Genomic DNA, 15,510 nt, shown 5'->3' on the forward strand with positions numbered 1-15,510 from the left:
CAAGACCATGATAGTTTGTTGGTGATTGGACACAGAGGAATTAAACTCTTGACCCGCTCCACTACAGCCACGTCGATGTGAATGGGGGCGTGTTCGGCCCTCCATTTCCTGTAGTCCACGATCATCTCCTTTGTCTTGCTCACAATGAGGTAGAGGTTGTTGTCCTGGCACCATACTGCAATCGGTATTCAGGTGATCAGGCCTACCACCGTTGTGTAGTCAGCAGACTTAATGATGGTGTTGGAGTCGTGCCTGGCCGTGCAGTCATGAGTGAACAGGGAGTACAGGAGGGGACTGAGCATGCACCCCTGAGGGGCCCCTGTGTTAAGGATCAGCGTGGAGGATTTGTTGTTACCTACCCTTACCACCTGGGGGCGGCCCGTCAGGAAGTCTAGGATCCAGTTGTAGAGGGAGGTGTTCAGTCCCAGGGTCCTTAGCTTATTGATGAGCTTTGAGGGCACTATAGTGTTGAACGCTGAGRTGTAGACAATGAAATGCATTCTCACATAGCTGTTCCTTTTGTCCAGGTGGGAAAGGGCAGTGTGGAATGCAATAGAGATTGCATACTCTGTGGATCTGTTGGGGTGGTATGAGAATTTGAGTGGGTCTAGGGTTTCTGGGATAATGGTGTTGATGTGAGCCATGACCAGCCTCTCAAAGCACTTCATGGCTACAGGCGTGAGTGCTCCGGGTCGATAGTCATTTAGGCAGGTTACCTTAGTGTTCTTGGGCACAGGCACTATGGTGGTCTGCTTAAAACATGTTGGTATTACAGACTCGGACAGGGAGAGGTTGAAAATGTCAGAGAAGACACTTGCCAGTTGGTCAGCGCATGCTCGCAGTACACGTCCTGGTAATCCGTCTGGCCCTGCGGCCTTGTGAATGTTGACCTGTTTAAAGGTCTTACTAACATCGGCTGTGGAYAGCGTGATCACACAGTGTTCCGGAACAGCTGATGCTCTCATGCATTTTTCAGTGTTATTTGCCTCGAAGCAAGCATAGAAGTTTAGCTCATCTGGTAGGCTCGTATCACTGGGCAGCTCTCGGCTGTGCTTCCCTTTGTAGTCTAATGGTTTGCAAGCCCTGCCACATCCGACGAGTGTCAGAGCCGGTGTAGTACGATTCGATCTTCGTCCTGTATTGGCGCTTTGTCTGTTTGATGGTTCGTCAGAGGGCATAGCGGGATTTCTTAAAAGCTTCCGGGTTAGATTCCCGCTCCTTGAAAGCGGCAGCTCTAGCCTTTAGCTCAGTGCAGATGTTGCCAAGATAATCCATCCACGTGACACGTGTGGCATATCAAGAAGCTGATCATTAAACAGGTGCACAGCATGATCACTAAACAGGTGCACCTAGTGCTGGGGACTATAAAAGGCCACATTAAAATGTGCAGTTTTGTCACACAACACAATGCCACAGATGTCTCAAGTTTTGGGGGAGGGTGCAATTGGCATTCTGACTGTAGGAATGTCCACCAGAGCTGTTGCCAGAGAATTCAATGTTCATTTCTTTACTATAAGCAGCCTCCAATGCCGTTTTAGAGAATTTGGCAGTATGTCCAACCGGCCTCACAACTGTGTAACCATGCCAGCCCAGGACCTTCACATCCGGCTTCTACACCTGCGGGATTGTCTGAGGTGAGGGTGGGGGGTGCTCAGGAGTATTTATTTCTGTAATAAAGCCCTTTTGTGGGTAAAAACATTCTGATTGGCTGGGCCTGGCTCCCCAGTGGGTAGGCCCAGGGCCGGTCCTTGCCGTTCTACCCCCCCTCCCTCCCTCAAAAAACAAAGTCTGTGGATGTGGAAATTAACCAGAACTGCACCAAAAAAATACATTGGCTCGTGCTTACTGGGGTGTAGCCTACCATGTCGGCCCACAATGGATTTGTATGAATGCCCATCCATGTGGTAGGCCCACCGTTTGTAAAACAGGCCATTGCATTGGCTTTATTAGTCCTGATTCCTGTCACTAATCAATTTGGCCATTTAAGCTCTGAATATCAGCTAGTAGCTAACCAACTTTATTAGGAGTTATCGCTCTTTGTACCGGTACCCCTGTATATAGCCTCGCTATTGTTATTTTACTGCTGCTCTTTAATTATTTCTAACTTAAATGTTTTATTTATCTATTTTACTTAACACTTATTTTTCTTAACTGCATTGTTGTAAGTAAGCATTTCACTGTAATGTCTACACCGGTTATATTCGGCGCATGTGACAAATACAATTAGATTTTATTTACAATGCTTTTACACAGTATTTTCTTTTTCGCTATGATCAGCTTGTCAAAAATTGACAGATAGACTCAAAACCACTGATCATGACAATGGGAGCAACATGATGGAAAAAGTGTCAGTTTGATTACATTGTCATACATTTTATCTCCAGCCTGTAGGCTACAGAAAAGGCCACATACTCTTTCTACCATATCTTGTATCTGCTACATTATTTATGTTAGATACATTTTTGACGGAACGTTGGTGGAGTGCTGCAGAGGTGCATCTCTCCAAGAGCACCCTGGAGAGGCGTGGTGGGAATGGACAAGCAAAATATTTAGCTCCCCTGCCTTGGGCGGCATCAGTGCTCACCTAAAAAGCCCATAGGACACCGGTTGAGAGAAATTGTCATTGATTTTGATGAATTATGTGAGGTTTTACGTGTTGTTGTTGGAGGTGGTTCTTGGTCAGTTTAGCTCAGAAAATGCGCCCTCATCAATCTGCCGCCTAAATCCTGCCTAATAAGTGGGCCAGCAGTGGGTGGGCCTATGCACTCCAAGGCCCACCCATGGCTGCACCCCTGCCCAGTCATGTGAAGTCCATAGATTAGGGACTAATGAATTTATTTAAATTGGCTGATCTCCTTATATGAACTGTAACTCAGAAAAATCTTTGAAATTGTTGCAAGTTGCGTTTATGTTTTTGTTCAGTATAAATATAATTTAGCCATGATGGCGAGCGCCGATGCAGACCAAGACCCTGATGAGTCTTTAGATTTGTACATGTGTTACATTGGAGAAACGAGCAAAGCGAGRAATGTTGATACATTGTATAATTTCATCGCCTAGTATAACCAAGAGCACAGACCAGTCTGAGTAGACTTTGCAAGTTCACTGTCAAGCAGCTGAGTGTCAGAGAGGGAAAATGGAGCACCGCTTTGCGACAGGGATGCTTGCAGCTTTACAGCAAAGAACGGCTTTTCTCTAGCCTAAACCATGCTTCAGGCCGTTTTAAACTAATCCTGGGTCGCTAATTATTGATTTGATAACAAACAACGTTGTTTAGTCATGTTACCTAGCTATCTAACAATTTGGTAACTTGACAGTAGGTTTAGGCAAATTTGATTGGCACAGGAAGAAAGACAAAGCGTCTGCTACTCAAGAGATGTGCTTCAAAGGTAGGATTCATATAGGCCTAATATAAGCATAAACTATATAAAAACTTGATTTATTTATTGCGCTCCTTCAATTCTGATTGGTGCCTAACGAGAGAGAGAGGGAGAGGTGTGTGTGTGTGTGTGTGTGTGTGTGTTTATGAAAGTAAGGTAGACAGAGGGAGTGTGTGATGAAGGGAGGAGCGTGAGTGTCTGTGTTAACTGAAGCGTAAAGCTTTCATTCAGTGTTTTCCCCTTACTGACACAATGACATGCAGATCATTATGCTTGTATATTCCTTCCTCCCATTCCTCCAGCCAAATCACAGGTAGGACTTTGCAGAAATGAGCAAATCACCCATTCTATGCAGTATCCTATTATAAACTGAACAGTGTGAAGTTAAATTCAATGTGTTYTATTGGGTAGAAGTGTACATTTCAGTGATCAGGTTTTTTGAGAACGTTTAGAAAACGCGAACAAGCGGCCGGGGGACGGGGCGAACAGGATGCTAGGCCAATAATTTATTTTTCACTGTGGTATTTGCGATACTACTCGGTATCGTTTGTAAAAATGTTGGTATCATGACAACACTACTGCCCTTTCTGCTCCTTCAGGTTCCCTCTGTCCCACATCCAGATGGAGACCACGTGGACTCCCATGTCATATGGGTGGACTAGGAATGACTGCATTGTATATTTACACATTTCTGCTTTTATCTAGTGGGCAGTGCTGCAAACGTGGATATGCTATCATTTTAATATACTGTATGTACATTTGTATTTTACTGACTAGTTCTGTAGCTATATACTCGTTGAAAATAATCTCTCTCTGCCTACCTTTATTCCCCACTCTGCTCTGAGTGTTTGGTTCTCTCCTGAGCTCATTGAAGGCTCAGTTTGTTCTTGCTTGCACTGTTTACATATGTCTGCTAATGATTACCTATTACATATTGTATAGTATAAACAACAATAGACTGTGTTCAGTACATTTATTTCGGAAGTAATCAATCATAATCGGAATGATCAATTCATTGTTGATTTATCTTGTCTTGTTGGCTGCTCCTTGTTTTTTTTCACCACTCTGAACTTGTTCCCACAGGGAACATTAATGACTGCTGCTACCTGTTAGTTAACAGCCATCTCACCTGCAGCATTTCCACTGGGGAGCATTGCAGCGTTAATTTTAATAGAGGCTTGGTAAGGAAGGCAAGGGCCACTGCCTGGTTTGGGCCTAGCCAGGCGTGAAACACACTGAAATGGTTGCTTTTTAATTGCTCCTGTCCCAGGGGAGTAGAGATGTGTTATTTGGTTTGTGGGGAGTCATTCTAACCAAGCTCTGTAGTCAGCCGAGAGCACATGACCACAGTGATCCATTTTCTGCACACTGACGGAGCCCAAAACAGCAGTCAGCGGACCCCACTGCCGTTCTCGTCTACCCTTCTCAGCCTCAAGAATAACCAGGGAGCTTTTTCCACCGATAATGTGAGGTCATCTTCACACTAGGGACAATTACTCCATTGTCTGTCAATTTTACTGAAGAAACATGGAAAACCTCACAGTGAGTGTATTTGAAATAAACTTTTCATAGAAAAGAAAGATGTTAAGCAATTGATTGAAATATGTCTGTATTCTAACATAATAAAAACAATTATGTAATAGAATTTGTTTGTTTATAATACTCTAAACTTCAATTGTAAAGCTCCTTTCTTGCTCTACAAACGATTAAAAAGATGTGAATATTTGTTTTATGCAAAGAATGAAAGAAAAGAGCATTAGGAATTAATATGACCAGATGTACTAGAATAGAAACCATTATCACTGATGGTCTTGGCGATATCTTTCCATTTTATCTAGGGATGGGCCTCATAATAATATTACATGTTTTCTACTTATGTTCTCGTAGTATATATTCCTGTTAAATGCTCAGATAATAATAATACATTTAATTTGTAAAGTTATTTGTGATTTGTGTCCTATTGTATAATAAACATTTGTATTAATTAAAGCTAGAATCCTTAATTGGAATCAATAACACAGCATTTTCCCCGTTTTGCAAAAAAGTTAAGGGATTTGGATGGAGAAATGTAACCACCCCCAAAWGTATAGACAGAGCTATGCACGTAAGGACTGACCACCCATGATATCAAATGTATAGTTTTTACTATGTTTTGAAGATATACAGTGATTGTTTACATTTACGTTGTTTACAAACATAGGAGTAAAACAAGCTCATATTTAGGGTTCTGATGGGGTACGATAGTTGAACTAAGCTCATGAGGCAGTTATAAGTAATTTTCTTCCAGAATCAATGGGTATATATCATTAATTTATATGTAAAAAAAATGGATGTAGCAACTAAGGGTTCTAGTTTGGATTAATGTTATTTAGATTTGGAGACATTAAAGCAATAAGCTGTCTCTGTGTCTCCTTGTGGTTTTAGCCGGAGCAATGGCGGGAGATAGTGAACAAGAAGATGCGCTTTCCTTTGGAGCTGATCAGTGCCATCCAGGAGGGGAACATAGTGATGGTGTGTGGCCTGCTGAATACTGGTGACGGTATCATCCGCCAGCTGGATGACTCCGAGGACCGGCTGTGGAGAGAGGCCCTGAACCTGTCCATCCGCCTGGGCAACGAGGACACCATGGACACCCTCCTCCAGGGCATTAAGTTTGACTTTCGCCAGATCCATGAGGCTCTGCTGGTTGCCGTGGACACCAACCAGCCCCGCGTGGTGAAGAGGCTCCTCGACCGCTTGGACCAGGAGAAGGGCAACAAGATGGATGTGCGATCCTTCTCCCTGGCCATCTTCGACCACTCTATCGACGACTCGCAGTTCGCCCCAGGCGTGACCCCGCTGACCCTGGCCTGTCAGAAGGACCTGTATGAGATTGTCACCATGCTGACCCAGAAGGGCCACATCATCCCACGGCCACACAAGATCTCCTGTGCCTGTCTAGAGTGTAGGAACGGGCGGCAGTATGACCTGCTGAAGTTCTCCCTGTCTCGCATCAACACCTACCGTGGCATTGCCAGCCGGGCCTACCTGTCCATCACCTCAGAAGACGCCATGCTCAGTGCCTTCGGCCTCAGCAGGGAGCTACGCAAACTCTCCAAGAAGGAACCCGAGTTCAAGGTTAGATCCTGTTTGTGCTTATGCCCATATAGTCCCTCTGCACAAAGTATGTGGTGTATTACCCTGGAACAAATCTCACGTGGACAGACTACGTAAACATAAATGACGCACAAATGTAGTTCTGGGTTCACTGAGATTACCCTGGAACAGGAATATAACTATTCTGGGAAATACATTTTTTAATTGTGAGTAACTATAACTTGTTACCATACCATTACCATTTTATTCTGTGCTGTAATGTGAAGTGCTATTAGATTGTTTATCTGCGTGARTGTTTGTGTTCTCTCGCTCCCCCAGCCTCAGTACTTGGGTCTGGAGGAGCTGTGCCAGGAGTTTGCGGTGGAGCTGCTGGGGATGTGCCGTAACCAGAGTGAGGTCACCACTATCCTGAACAGCTGTGGAGATGAAAGCCAGGACGCCCTTGACCAGCAGGCCTTCGAGGAGGGCATCCCCAACCTGACCCGCCTGAGGCTTGCAGTCAACTGCAACCAAAAACAGGTAGAGCCACAGTAATATATACGGAGCTAGTAGGCAAGACCATCCCTGAGTATTTTATACTGTACATAGACCTAGATTCTGAGTGATGTTATTTGGGTTGCTGAACATGTTCAGTGAGATGAAAGGTGCATTCCTCTCCATATGTCCTTTTGTGAATTGTGGCCGCTCTTTCTCTCTTTCTAGTTTGTAGCCCACCCTATCTGCCAGCAGGTGCTGTCCTCTATTTGGTGTGGGAACCTGTCTGGCTGGAGAGGCAGCAAGACGGCCTGGAAGCTGCTGGTGTCTGTGGGGATCTTCTTCACCATGCCCCTCCTCTGCCTCGTCTACTGGATTGCACCCAAGTCCAAGGTCAGATGGCCTCAAGTTCTGTTAAGGTAGTGATGTTGTATGGGCCTTGTGTGACTCTGTGGGTCTGTCTTGGGCCTGCAGATGTATGGGTACATTTTCTCATGTATTTGATTTTGGCTTTGTATGTACTCTACTGTTTCTCTCAGGTGGGAAAGATACTGAAGATTCCGGTGATAAAGTTCCTTCTTCACTCTGCCTCCTACATGTGGTTCCTCATCACATTGTTGGGAGAGTCCATCACCATGGAGTTGTACAGAGATCAGTTTGCTTCGCGTCAGCAGAATATTCTGCACAGCTCATTCCACATGGTGTGGGTGGTCGGTGGGTTAGCTATTTCTCCCTTAACACAGACTCTGTTATTACTATGAATATTGAAATAACATAAATACAGTTTTTCCTTTATGGTCGTATGGTGAAATTGCCAATTGGGCATACAGCAGTTATCAGTCAAGTGACCAGTCCTCCATATTGTACTGTCTATCATCTACAGGGTTCTTCTGGTATGAATGTAAGGAGGTGTGGATTGAAGGTCTGCGGAGCTACTTCCTGGACTGGTGGAACTGCATGGACATGATGGTGCTCAGCATGTACTTGGCCTCCTTCACTCTGCGCGTCCTCATCATGCTCAAAGGTCACTTCCTGTGCCAGGCCCCTGACGGGACTGAGGAGTGTGCCTACTTCACCCAGACTGGTGAGAGAAAGAGGCTTTATTCAACCAGAGACATGGATTTGGGTCATTATCATGGTGTTAGATTTGAAGTTGACGTTTTACCAGGATGGGGGTCCATTCCATTTCAATTCAGTAAGTAAACAGAGGAATTTCAGTTTACTTCCTGTTCCAGAATTGACTGAATTGAAATGGAATTGACCCCAATCCTGCAATGCATGTTCATGTTTCCTTGGGTAAACTGMCTAATATTGTTTGCCACTGCCCTGTAGTGCGCCAGGACTGGCATCAGGAGGACCCCCAGCTCATAGCTGAGGTACTGTTTGCAGTGACCAGTATGCTGAGCTTCACCCGCTTGGCCTACATCCTGCCTGCACAGGAGTCCCTGGGTACACTCCAGATCTCCATAGGGAAGATGATCGATGACATGATGAGGTAGAATGAAATGCTCAGGCTATGCTGTCCACTGAGATGTTGTGCAATATATGCTGTGAGGTGTTTGTGATTGTGCTGCTTTCCTCACAAAATAAACCAATATTGGTTGGTTGGTAGATACAAGTTTCTTTTCTCTCCCTAGGTTCATGTTCATATTGATGATTATTGGAACTGCATTCCTCTGTGGTATCAATAACATCTATGTTCCTTATGTCACCCAACCATATCTTGGAAGGTAAAGAATATTTTAAAGTAAACTATACTTAACTACATAGCTCCATAATTATCTTATTAAATCATTATGACAATCATAAACCTCCCGACCCTAACTCCATTCCTTAGGTTTAACGAGACCTTTCGTTTCCTGTTCTGGACCATGTTTGGGGTGGCCAACCAGGACTATGTGGACATGCCCGAGTTTGTGGTTGCAGAGTTTGTGGGCAGAATCCTTTACGGCATCTTCACCCTGGTGATTGTGATCGTGCTGCTCAACATGCTCATTGCAATGATCACCAACTCCTTCCAGAAGATTGAGGTGAGAAAGATTGCACTCAGGAAACTTGGCTCTRAGTTGGTCCACCTCAAGGGCAGGACAGATGCCTTTGAATGGAAGAAACTGCATTCCACTGTAGCAGATAAAACTGTTTCAAAGCTCAAAGCTTTATGATTACTCAGTAAAGTTTAGAAGGGATTCTAGAATGTGTCGACTGCTGCTTTCTGTACCTGTCCTCTCTCAGGATGATGCTGACGTTGAGTGGAAATTTGCCCGATCCAAGCTCTATCTGAGTTACTTCCGAGAAGGTCTCACTATGCCTGTCCCCTTCAACATCATCCCCTCACCTAAGGCCTTTTTCTACCTCATACGGTAGGTCAGGGGTCTCCAACCCAGTTCCTAGAGAGCTACCCTTCTGTAAGTGTTCGCTCCAACCCCAGTTATAAKTAACCTGGTTCAGCTTATCAACCAGATAATTATTAGAATCAGGTGTGCTAGATTAGGGTTGGAGTGAAAACTTACAGAACGGTTGCTCTCCAGGAACAGGGTTGGAGAGCCCGACGGTAGGTTATACTGTTATACAGCCAACTTCCTCTACCTACAATAGAACAACCTCTATCTCAAAGGTCAGTTTCGTCTCATATTTCCTGTTTTCATGTTTATCCCAGGGGTATTTTTCGTCAGATCTGCTGCTGTTGTACTTTGAACTCGACACCAGACTATCCCCCCATAACCTCCATGGTAAGAACTCCACCTCAGCTCATTTGACATGGCCTTGACATACAGAATGCAGACCAATGAGAATGTGTCTGTTCCCTTCGTTGTCCAGTCGAACGGGAAGGAGATGGATGGTGGAGGGTCGGGGGAGAACCAGATACCTTATCGCCAGCAGGTGATACGAGCTCTGGTGCAGCGCTACATCGAGTCTGAACGTCGGAAGTTTGAGGAGACCAAGAGAAAAGGTAACACATCATGTTTCCTGACCCAGCCTTAGGGCCTTCAAGTCTTCAGTTAAGACATGTCTATGTGTTAAAGGTCAGTTAAACAGAGAGGAAGTACTGACTTGGCCTCACACACGCATACTCTGTTTAGTACTGTATGTATGTAAATAGCATTGTGGTGCATTCGGTGTCATTGGTTTGGTCTGTTCTTACCTTCTCAGATGTGGGTAATCGGATCACAGAGCTAAACAAGGTGGTGGGCAGGCTGCATGCTGAGATGAAGGCCATCATGCAGGTTCTGGTGGACTCTGGCCAGGCTGCAGGAGACATCCCCAACACTGATGGCTCCTCCATCCTGGGGAAATACATAATGGGAGCCAAGAACAACTTCAGGGGGTTCGACAACAAGCTGGACAACAAACACACACCTCTACGGGTGACTGTGGAGATGGGACAACAGGGAAAAGTGGCGGAAGAGAAGGCTGGAGCAGTGGTGATGCTAGGTGACGAAGGGATGGAGGTGGAACACGACAGAAAGGTGGAGATAGGAAAGGATGGAAGGACAGCAATGGGACTAGACAAAAAAGTGGAGATGGAAAAGGAGGCAAAGGATGGAGGGATGGTGGTCAAACAGGAAGTAAAGGTGGATGTGGGGCTAGATGGAACAGAGGGGACGAAGCAGGTAGGAGACATGGATGTTGTAAAGATGGAGGAGGGGAGAGCTGATGGAAGGGCGGAGGAGGTAGTGAAGGAGTCAGAGCAGAACATGGAAAATGGAGGAAAGGGAGAGGTAAGAGTGGAAGAAATGGTAAAGGAGACAGAGCACAAGATGGAAAGGAGAGGAGACAGTGACGGGAAGGGGGAGAAGGGGATAAATAAGGCACGCACCAATGAGATGGTGGAGAAAAGGGTGGAGGGAGAGGCCAGTCCGGGTAAGGCAGAAGTAAGGATGGAAGTGAAAGACAAAGGGAAAAAGGTAGATAGCAGTGTGGATAATACAATCAGGGACAAAGGAGTTGTAGGAGGTGACAAAACAGTTAATGAAATGGGAGGATGTGGGAATGAAGGTAAAGTAGACATGGGACTGGAAGATGTGAAAGAGGTAGAGAGGAAGGTCAAAGCGATGGAACTAAAGGAGAAAAGAGTGGTGGGGAAGATCAACGTGGCAGAGAGGTGGGATAAGGGGGAGGGGAGGGCAGTGGAGGAGAATGTGACTGAGAAGAAGGCTGCCAAGGCTGGCATGGTGGTGGTTGAGAATACTGCCAGGGCTGGGGTGAATATCCTGGGGGAGAAGGTTGTTCCTTCCCCGTCCGGCAGCAGCAGCTCACAGGACACTGGCTTCGGCTCACAGGAAGGGGAGGGGTCCATCAATGGAGGACCAATGAGACCCGCATATCTGAGTGCATCATCTCCAGATTAGAGGTGTCAGCCAGTTAGCATTGTTTCAGTCAAATCCATAGTACAGTAATTGGTTGACCACAGGAGATTCTTTACATCAACGCAGCAATATACACTTGCAGTTGGTAGCATAGGAACATTTTGCTGTAAAAGGAGGTACAAACCATTCGAAGGCATGTATAATGAACAAAAATATAAACGCAACATGTAAAGTGTTGAATGTTCATTTCTCTACCATAAGCCGCCTCCAACATCGTTTTATAGAATTTGGCAGTACGTCCAACCGACCTCACAACCGCAGACCACGTTTAACCACGCCAGCTCAGGACCTCCACATCTGGCTTCTTCACCTGCGGGATCGTCTGAGACCAGCCACCCGGACAACTGATGAAACTGAGGAYTATTTCTGTCTGTAATAAAGCCCTTTTGAGGGGGAAAACTCAGTCTGATTGGCTGTGCCTGGCTCCCAAGTGGGTAGGCTTATGCCCTTCCAGGCCCACCCATGGCTGCGCCCAGCCCAGTCATGTGAAATCCATAGATTAGGGCCTAATGAATTTATTTCATTTGACTGATTTCCTTATATGAACTCTAACTCAGTAAAATCCTTGAAATAGTTGCATGTTGCGTTTAGATTTTGGTTCAGTATTTATTACAAAAAGCTATCTCACTTTAAATACAACTTTTCAAACCAATATTAAAATACCCAAAATATACATTGTGTCCTTGTGTTATATAAAGTAAATTATTTCAGGAAGACTGGCTACAGTGCATTCGGAAAGTATTCAGGCCCCTTGACTTTATCCACATTGTTACGTTATCTACACACAATACACCATAATAGGTTTTTAGACATTTTTGCAAATGTATAAAAAAWAAAAAAACAGAAACACCTTATTTACATAAGTATTCAGACCCTTTGCTATGAGACTCGAAATTGAGCTCAGGTGCATCCTGTTTCTATTGATCATCCTTGAGATGTTTCTTCAACTTGATTGGAGTCCCCCTGTGTTAAATTCAATTGATTGGACATAATTTGGAAAGGCACACATCTGTCTATGTAAGATCCCAGTTGACAGTGCATGTCAGATCAAAAACCAAGCCATGAGGTCGAATGAATTAACCATAGAGCGCCCGAGACAGGATTGGGTCGAGGCACAGATCTGGGGAAGGGGACCAAAAAATGTCTGCAGCATTGAATGTACCCAAGAACACAATGGCCTCCATCATCCTTTAATGGAATAAGGTTGGTAACACCAACTCTACCTAGAGCAATCGGGGGAGAATGGCCTTGGTCAGGGAGGTGACCAAGAACCCGATGGTCACTCTGACAGAGCTCCTCTGTGGAGATGGCAGAACCTCTGCAGCACTTCACCAATCAGGCCTTTATGGTAGAGTGGCCAGACTGCCAACCGTCACGTCTGGAGGAAACCTCGCACCATCCCTACGGTGAAGCATGGTGGTGGCAGCATCATGCTGTGGGGATGTTTTCAGTGGCAGGAAGACTAGTCAGTAAGTTGTATTGTCATTTTTGTTTTGTATTTAAACGCCACATGACACTGCAACACAATTTCCCCATGAGGACAATAAAGTCAGTAAGTAAGTCAGGATTGAGGGAAAGATGCGCGGCGCAAAGTTCAGAGATCCTTGATGAAAACCTGCTCCAGAGCGCTCAGGACCTCAGACTGGGGCAAAGGTTCACCTTCCAACAGGACGAATGACCTTAAGCACACAGCCAAGACAACATCAGGAGTGGCTTCAGGACAAGTCGCTGAATGTTCTTGAGTGTCCCAGCCAAAGCCCGGACTTGAACCCGATCAAACATCTCTGGAGAGACATGAAAATAGCTGTGCAGCACTGCTCCCCTAACAATGTGACAGAGCTTGAGAGGATCTGCAGAGAAGAATGGGAGAAACTCCCCAAATACAGGTGTGCCAAGCTTGTAATGTCATATCCAAGAAGACTCGAGGCTGTAATCGCTGCCAAAGGTGCTGAGTACTGAGTAAAGGCTCAGAATACTTATGTAAATGTGATATTTCAGTTAGTTTTTTTAATTTCTAAAAAACAGTTTTTGCTTTGTAAATATGACGTATTGTGTGTAGTTTGAGGGGGAAATAATTTAATCAATTTTAGAATATGGCTGGAACGAAACAAAATGTGGAAAAGGTCAAGGGGTCTGAAAACTTTCCGAATGCACTGTATACAGCTCTGACAGTCTCTTCCCTGTTGGTAAAGATGATTAATCTTTCCTCAGTCCCCCTTGCCCCCTCATCAGGATGTGTTAGTCTGTTTGTATCTTTATGTTGCTATGCGCAGGTCTCAGCTTGCAGAACACCTTCCTCTCCCCAGAGGTTGCCGCAGCAGCTCATTAATTCATCACCTGGAGCATCACATTCCCTCCTGTCCCCAGGCTTCACACAACACCGGAGTTCCTCCACTGTGGAAAAACCCCCACCTTGGCTTTAGCTCCCAGTGGCACAGTAGGCTGATGTAGCATCAGGGACGGGGTGATATCATCCCACTGTTCCCATCTAGGAGCTCTAGCTAAACATCTAGACCCTCCCTAGATTTGATCAGCACTTGCACTACTATGTATCGAATAATTGTAGGCCTTCATATGCGGATGTATACATAATTTCCAACCAATAGGACATCTTACTATACATTTCTAGGAGATGCCGCCATCTGTACATTRTGTTGAGTCTCACTTGTAGAATGTCTCACACAATTCTTGGCTTTTACCTATGGTGCTTTGTTMTCTTAGCCATTATCTACATAATCCATGTTTATCTTTATTGCTGCATTGGTCTCTAAGGTCCAGTTGTATATTTTTTCTTAATTTAATATTTGTCTAGAAATGGTTTCACTTTTTACTTTTGCTAAGCACTTTAAACTGCATTTAAAAATAAAAAAATACATGTGCTTGATAGTTATTTGAATACCTTTGTTAGGGGTTTGTCATAGAAATTAATGCCCAATCCCAAATGGATCCCTAACCACCTGTGAAGATCAGAGGATTTGACTAGTGTAAGCAATATAGTAATAGCTCCAACTTGCCCTGATATTCTAGGTGGAAGTTTTGCCATATTTCTGTCATGGGAATTTTAATGTTTGTGCTTTTCTTATCACTAATTTCTGTGTTCTATTTAAGTGCTGTTCTATGAACCAATTTCTGTGTTCATGCAAGTGGTTGACTGAACAAATCCTCTTATCAGTAGCTGCAATTTGGCAGTACGCCCAAACCTTGTTTTGAGAACAAACTCACATGTTATGAAACAGTATTTGTCGGTCGCATGAATGAAACAAAACGGTAATGATGAATTAATTATGCTAAATCATGTGTTAGGTTCTAAATATCAGAGTAAGAACTCTACAGACACTATGAAAGCTTAAACCAAGTTTATTCACCCCAAAGGATCGAACAGCTGAACAGACAAAGACATATCTCCATCAGTGGTAAGATATACCCCAATTTGAGTGGTCTCCTCTTTAAACACTACATCTTTATTACTAGGCAGGAAATTGTTATAAAGGCAATAAACTGTTCCTTCTCCCTTAAGGCGACCTTACCTCTACCCCCTTCCTCACTAATCCACGGCTCTCTCCCCTTATCAGTGCTGCCACATGTGATCCTTTTCCCTGCACTTAGCACATTCCAAGCTTAATTGCACCCACCATAAACATTCCTCCTACAGATAACCATCTGGTGTAAACCCTATGGCACCGCTCATGTATCTAACATAACTAATGATTAATAATATTTAAAGTTCAGAAATCCGATCCCATCACATGCAAATATAACTTGTCCGTTTATAGCCGTATAGAAGACAACTGCTGGGTCTACCCAGGAAGAGCTTCTGACAGACGTGTACTATGGTGCATTGAGTTGGTTGGAACCTCTCCAGCACGCTGACAATTATTCATTTACGATTGACTTTGAGTGTCCCGGTGTAAGAATTTCCCCACTACATTTCTAATAGCAATAAAAATTCTCAGATCTCCACAAGTGCATAGGGGTCCATTTGGGATTGGACCCAACACTCACCATAACACTTCTGGATTTAGGATTAGAAGATCCAGAGTGAAAGAAGCCCCATCTTCCTAATGCAATGCCTATCAAGTACAAAATAGTCACCTTGTGCCCATGTACTGGTATTGCTTAACTACTGCAGTGGCGACCCGTCATTCAGGGCAGAGCCCTACCTGTTTAGCTAAAGTAATAAATAATAATTAAAA

General features: G+C 44.5%; 1 protein-coding gene across 1 annotated transcript; it reads left to right on the plus strand.

Annotated features, from left to right (window-relative positions):
• Positions 1-5,526: 5,526 nt before the first annotated feature.
• LOC111980221 (short transient receptor potential channel 2) lies at positions 5,527-11,990 on the plus strand. The gene is made up of 12 exons (XM_024010906.2): positions 5,527-6,497; positions 6,795-6,995; positions 7,179-7,343; positions 7,490-7,664; positions 7,834-8,034; positions 8,283-8,445; positions 8,588-8,680; positions 8,788-8,980; positions 9,183-9,310; positions 9,607-9,679; positions 9,768-9,900; positions 10,101-11,990. Exons 1-12 carry the CDS (start codon positions 5,838-5,840, stop codon positions 11,297-11,299), a joined length of 3,384 nt encoding a protein of 1,127 aa, XP_023866674.1. The 5' UTR covers positions 5,527-5,837; the 3' UTR covers positions 11,300-11,990.
• The last annotated feature ends 3,520 nt before the right edge of the window (positions 11,991-15,510 follow it).

This window comes from Salvelinus sp. IW2-2015, linkage group LG20 (assembly GCF_002910315.2).
Source record: "Salvelinus sp. IW2-2015 linkage group LG20, ASM291031v2, whole genome shotgun sequence".
Lineage (NCBI taxonomy): Eukaryota > Metazoa > Chordata > Actinopteri > Salmoniformes > Salmonidae > Salvelinus > Salvelinus sp. IW2-2015.

Excerpts from the sequence above, each read along its gene's own strand:
- LOC111980221 (XM_024010906.2), top strand. The coding sequence starts at position 5,838 with ATGCGCTTTCCTTTGGAGCTGATCAGTGCCATCCAGGAGGGGAACATA. Across the intron at positions 8,035-8,282 it reads TGCCTACTTCACCCAGACTG|TGCGCCAGGACTGGCATCAG; the intron begins GTGAGAGAAAGA and ends ACTGCCCTGTAG. Across the intron at positions 8,446-8,587 it reads ATGATCGATGACATGATGAG|GTTCATGTTCATATTGATGA; the intron begins GTAGAATGAAAT and ends TTCTCTCCCTAG.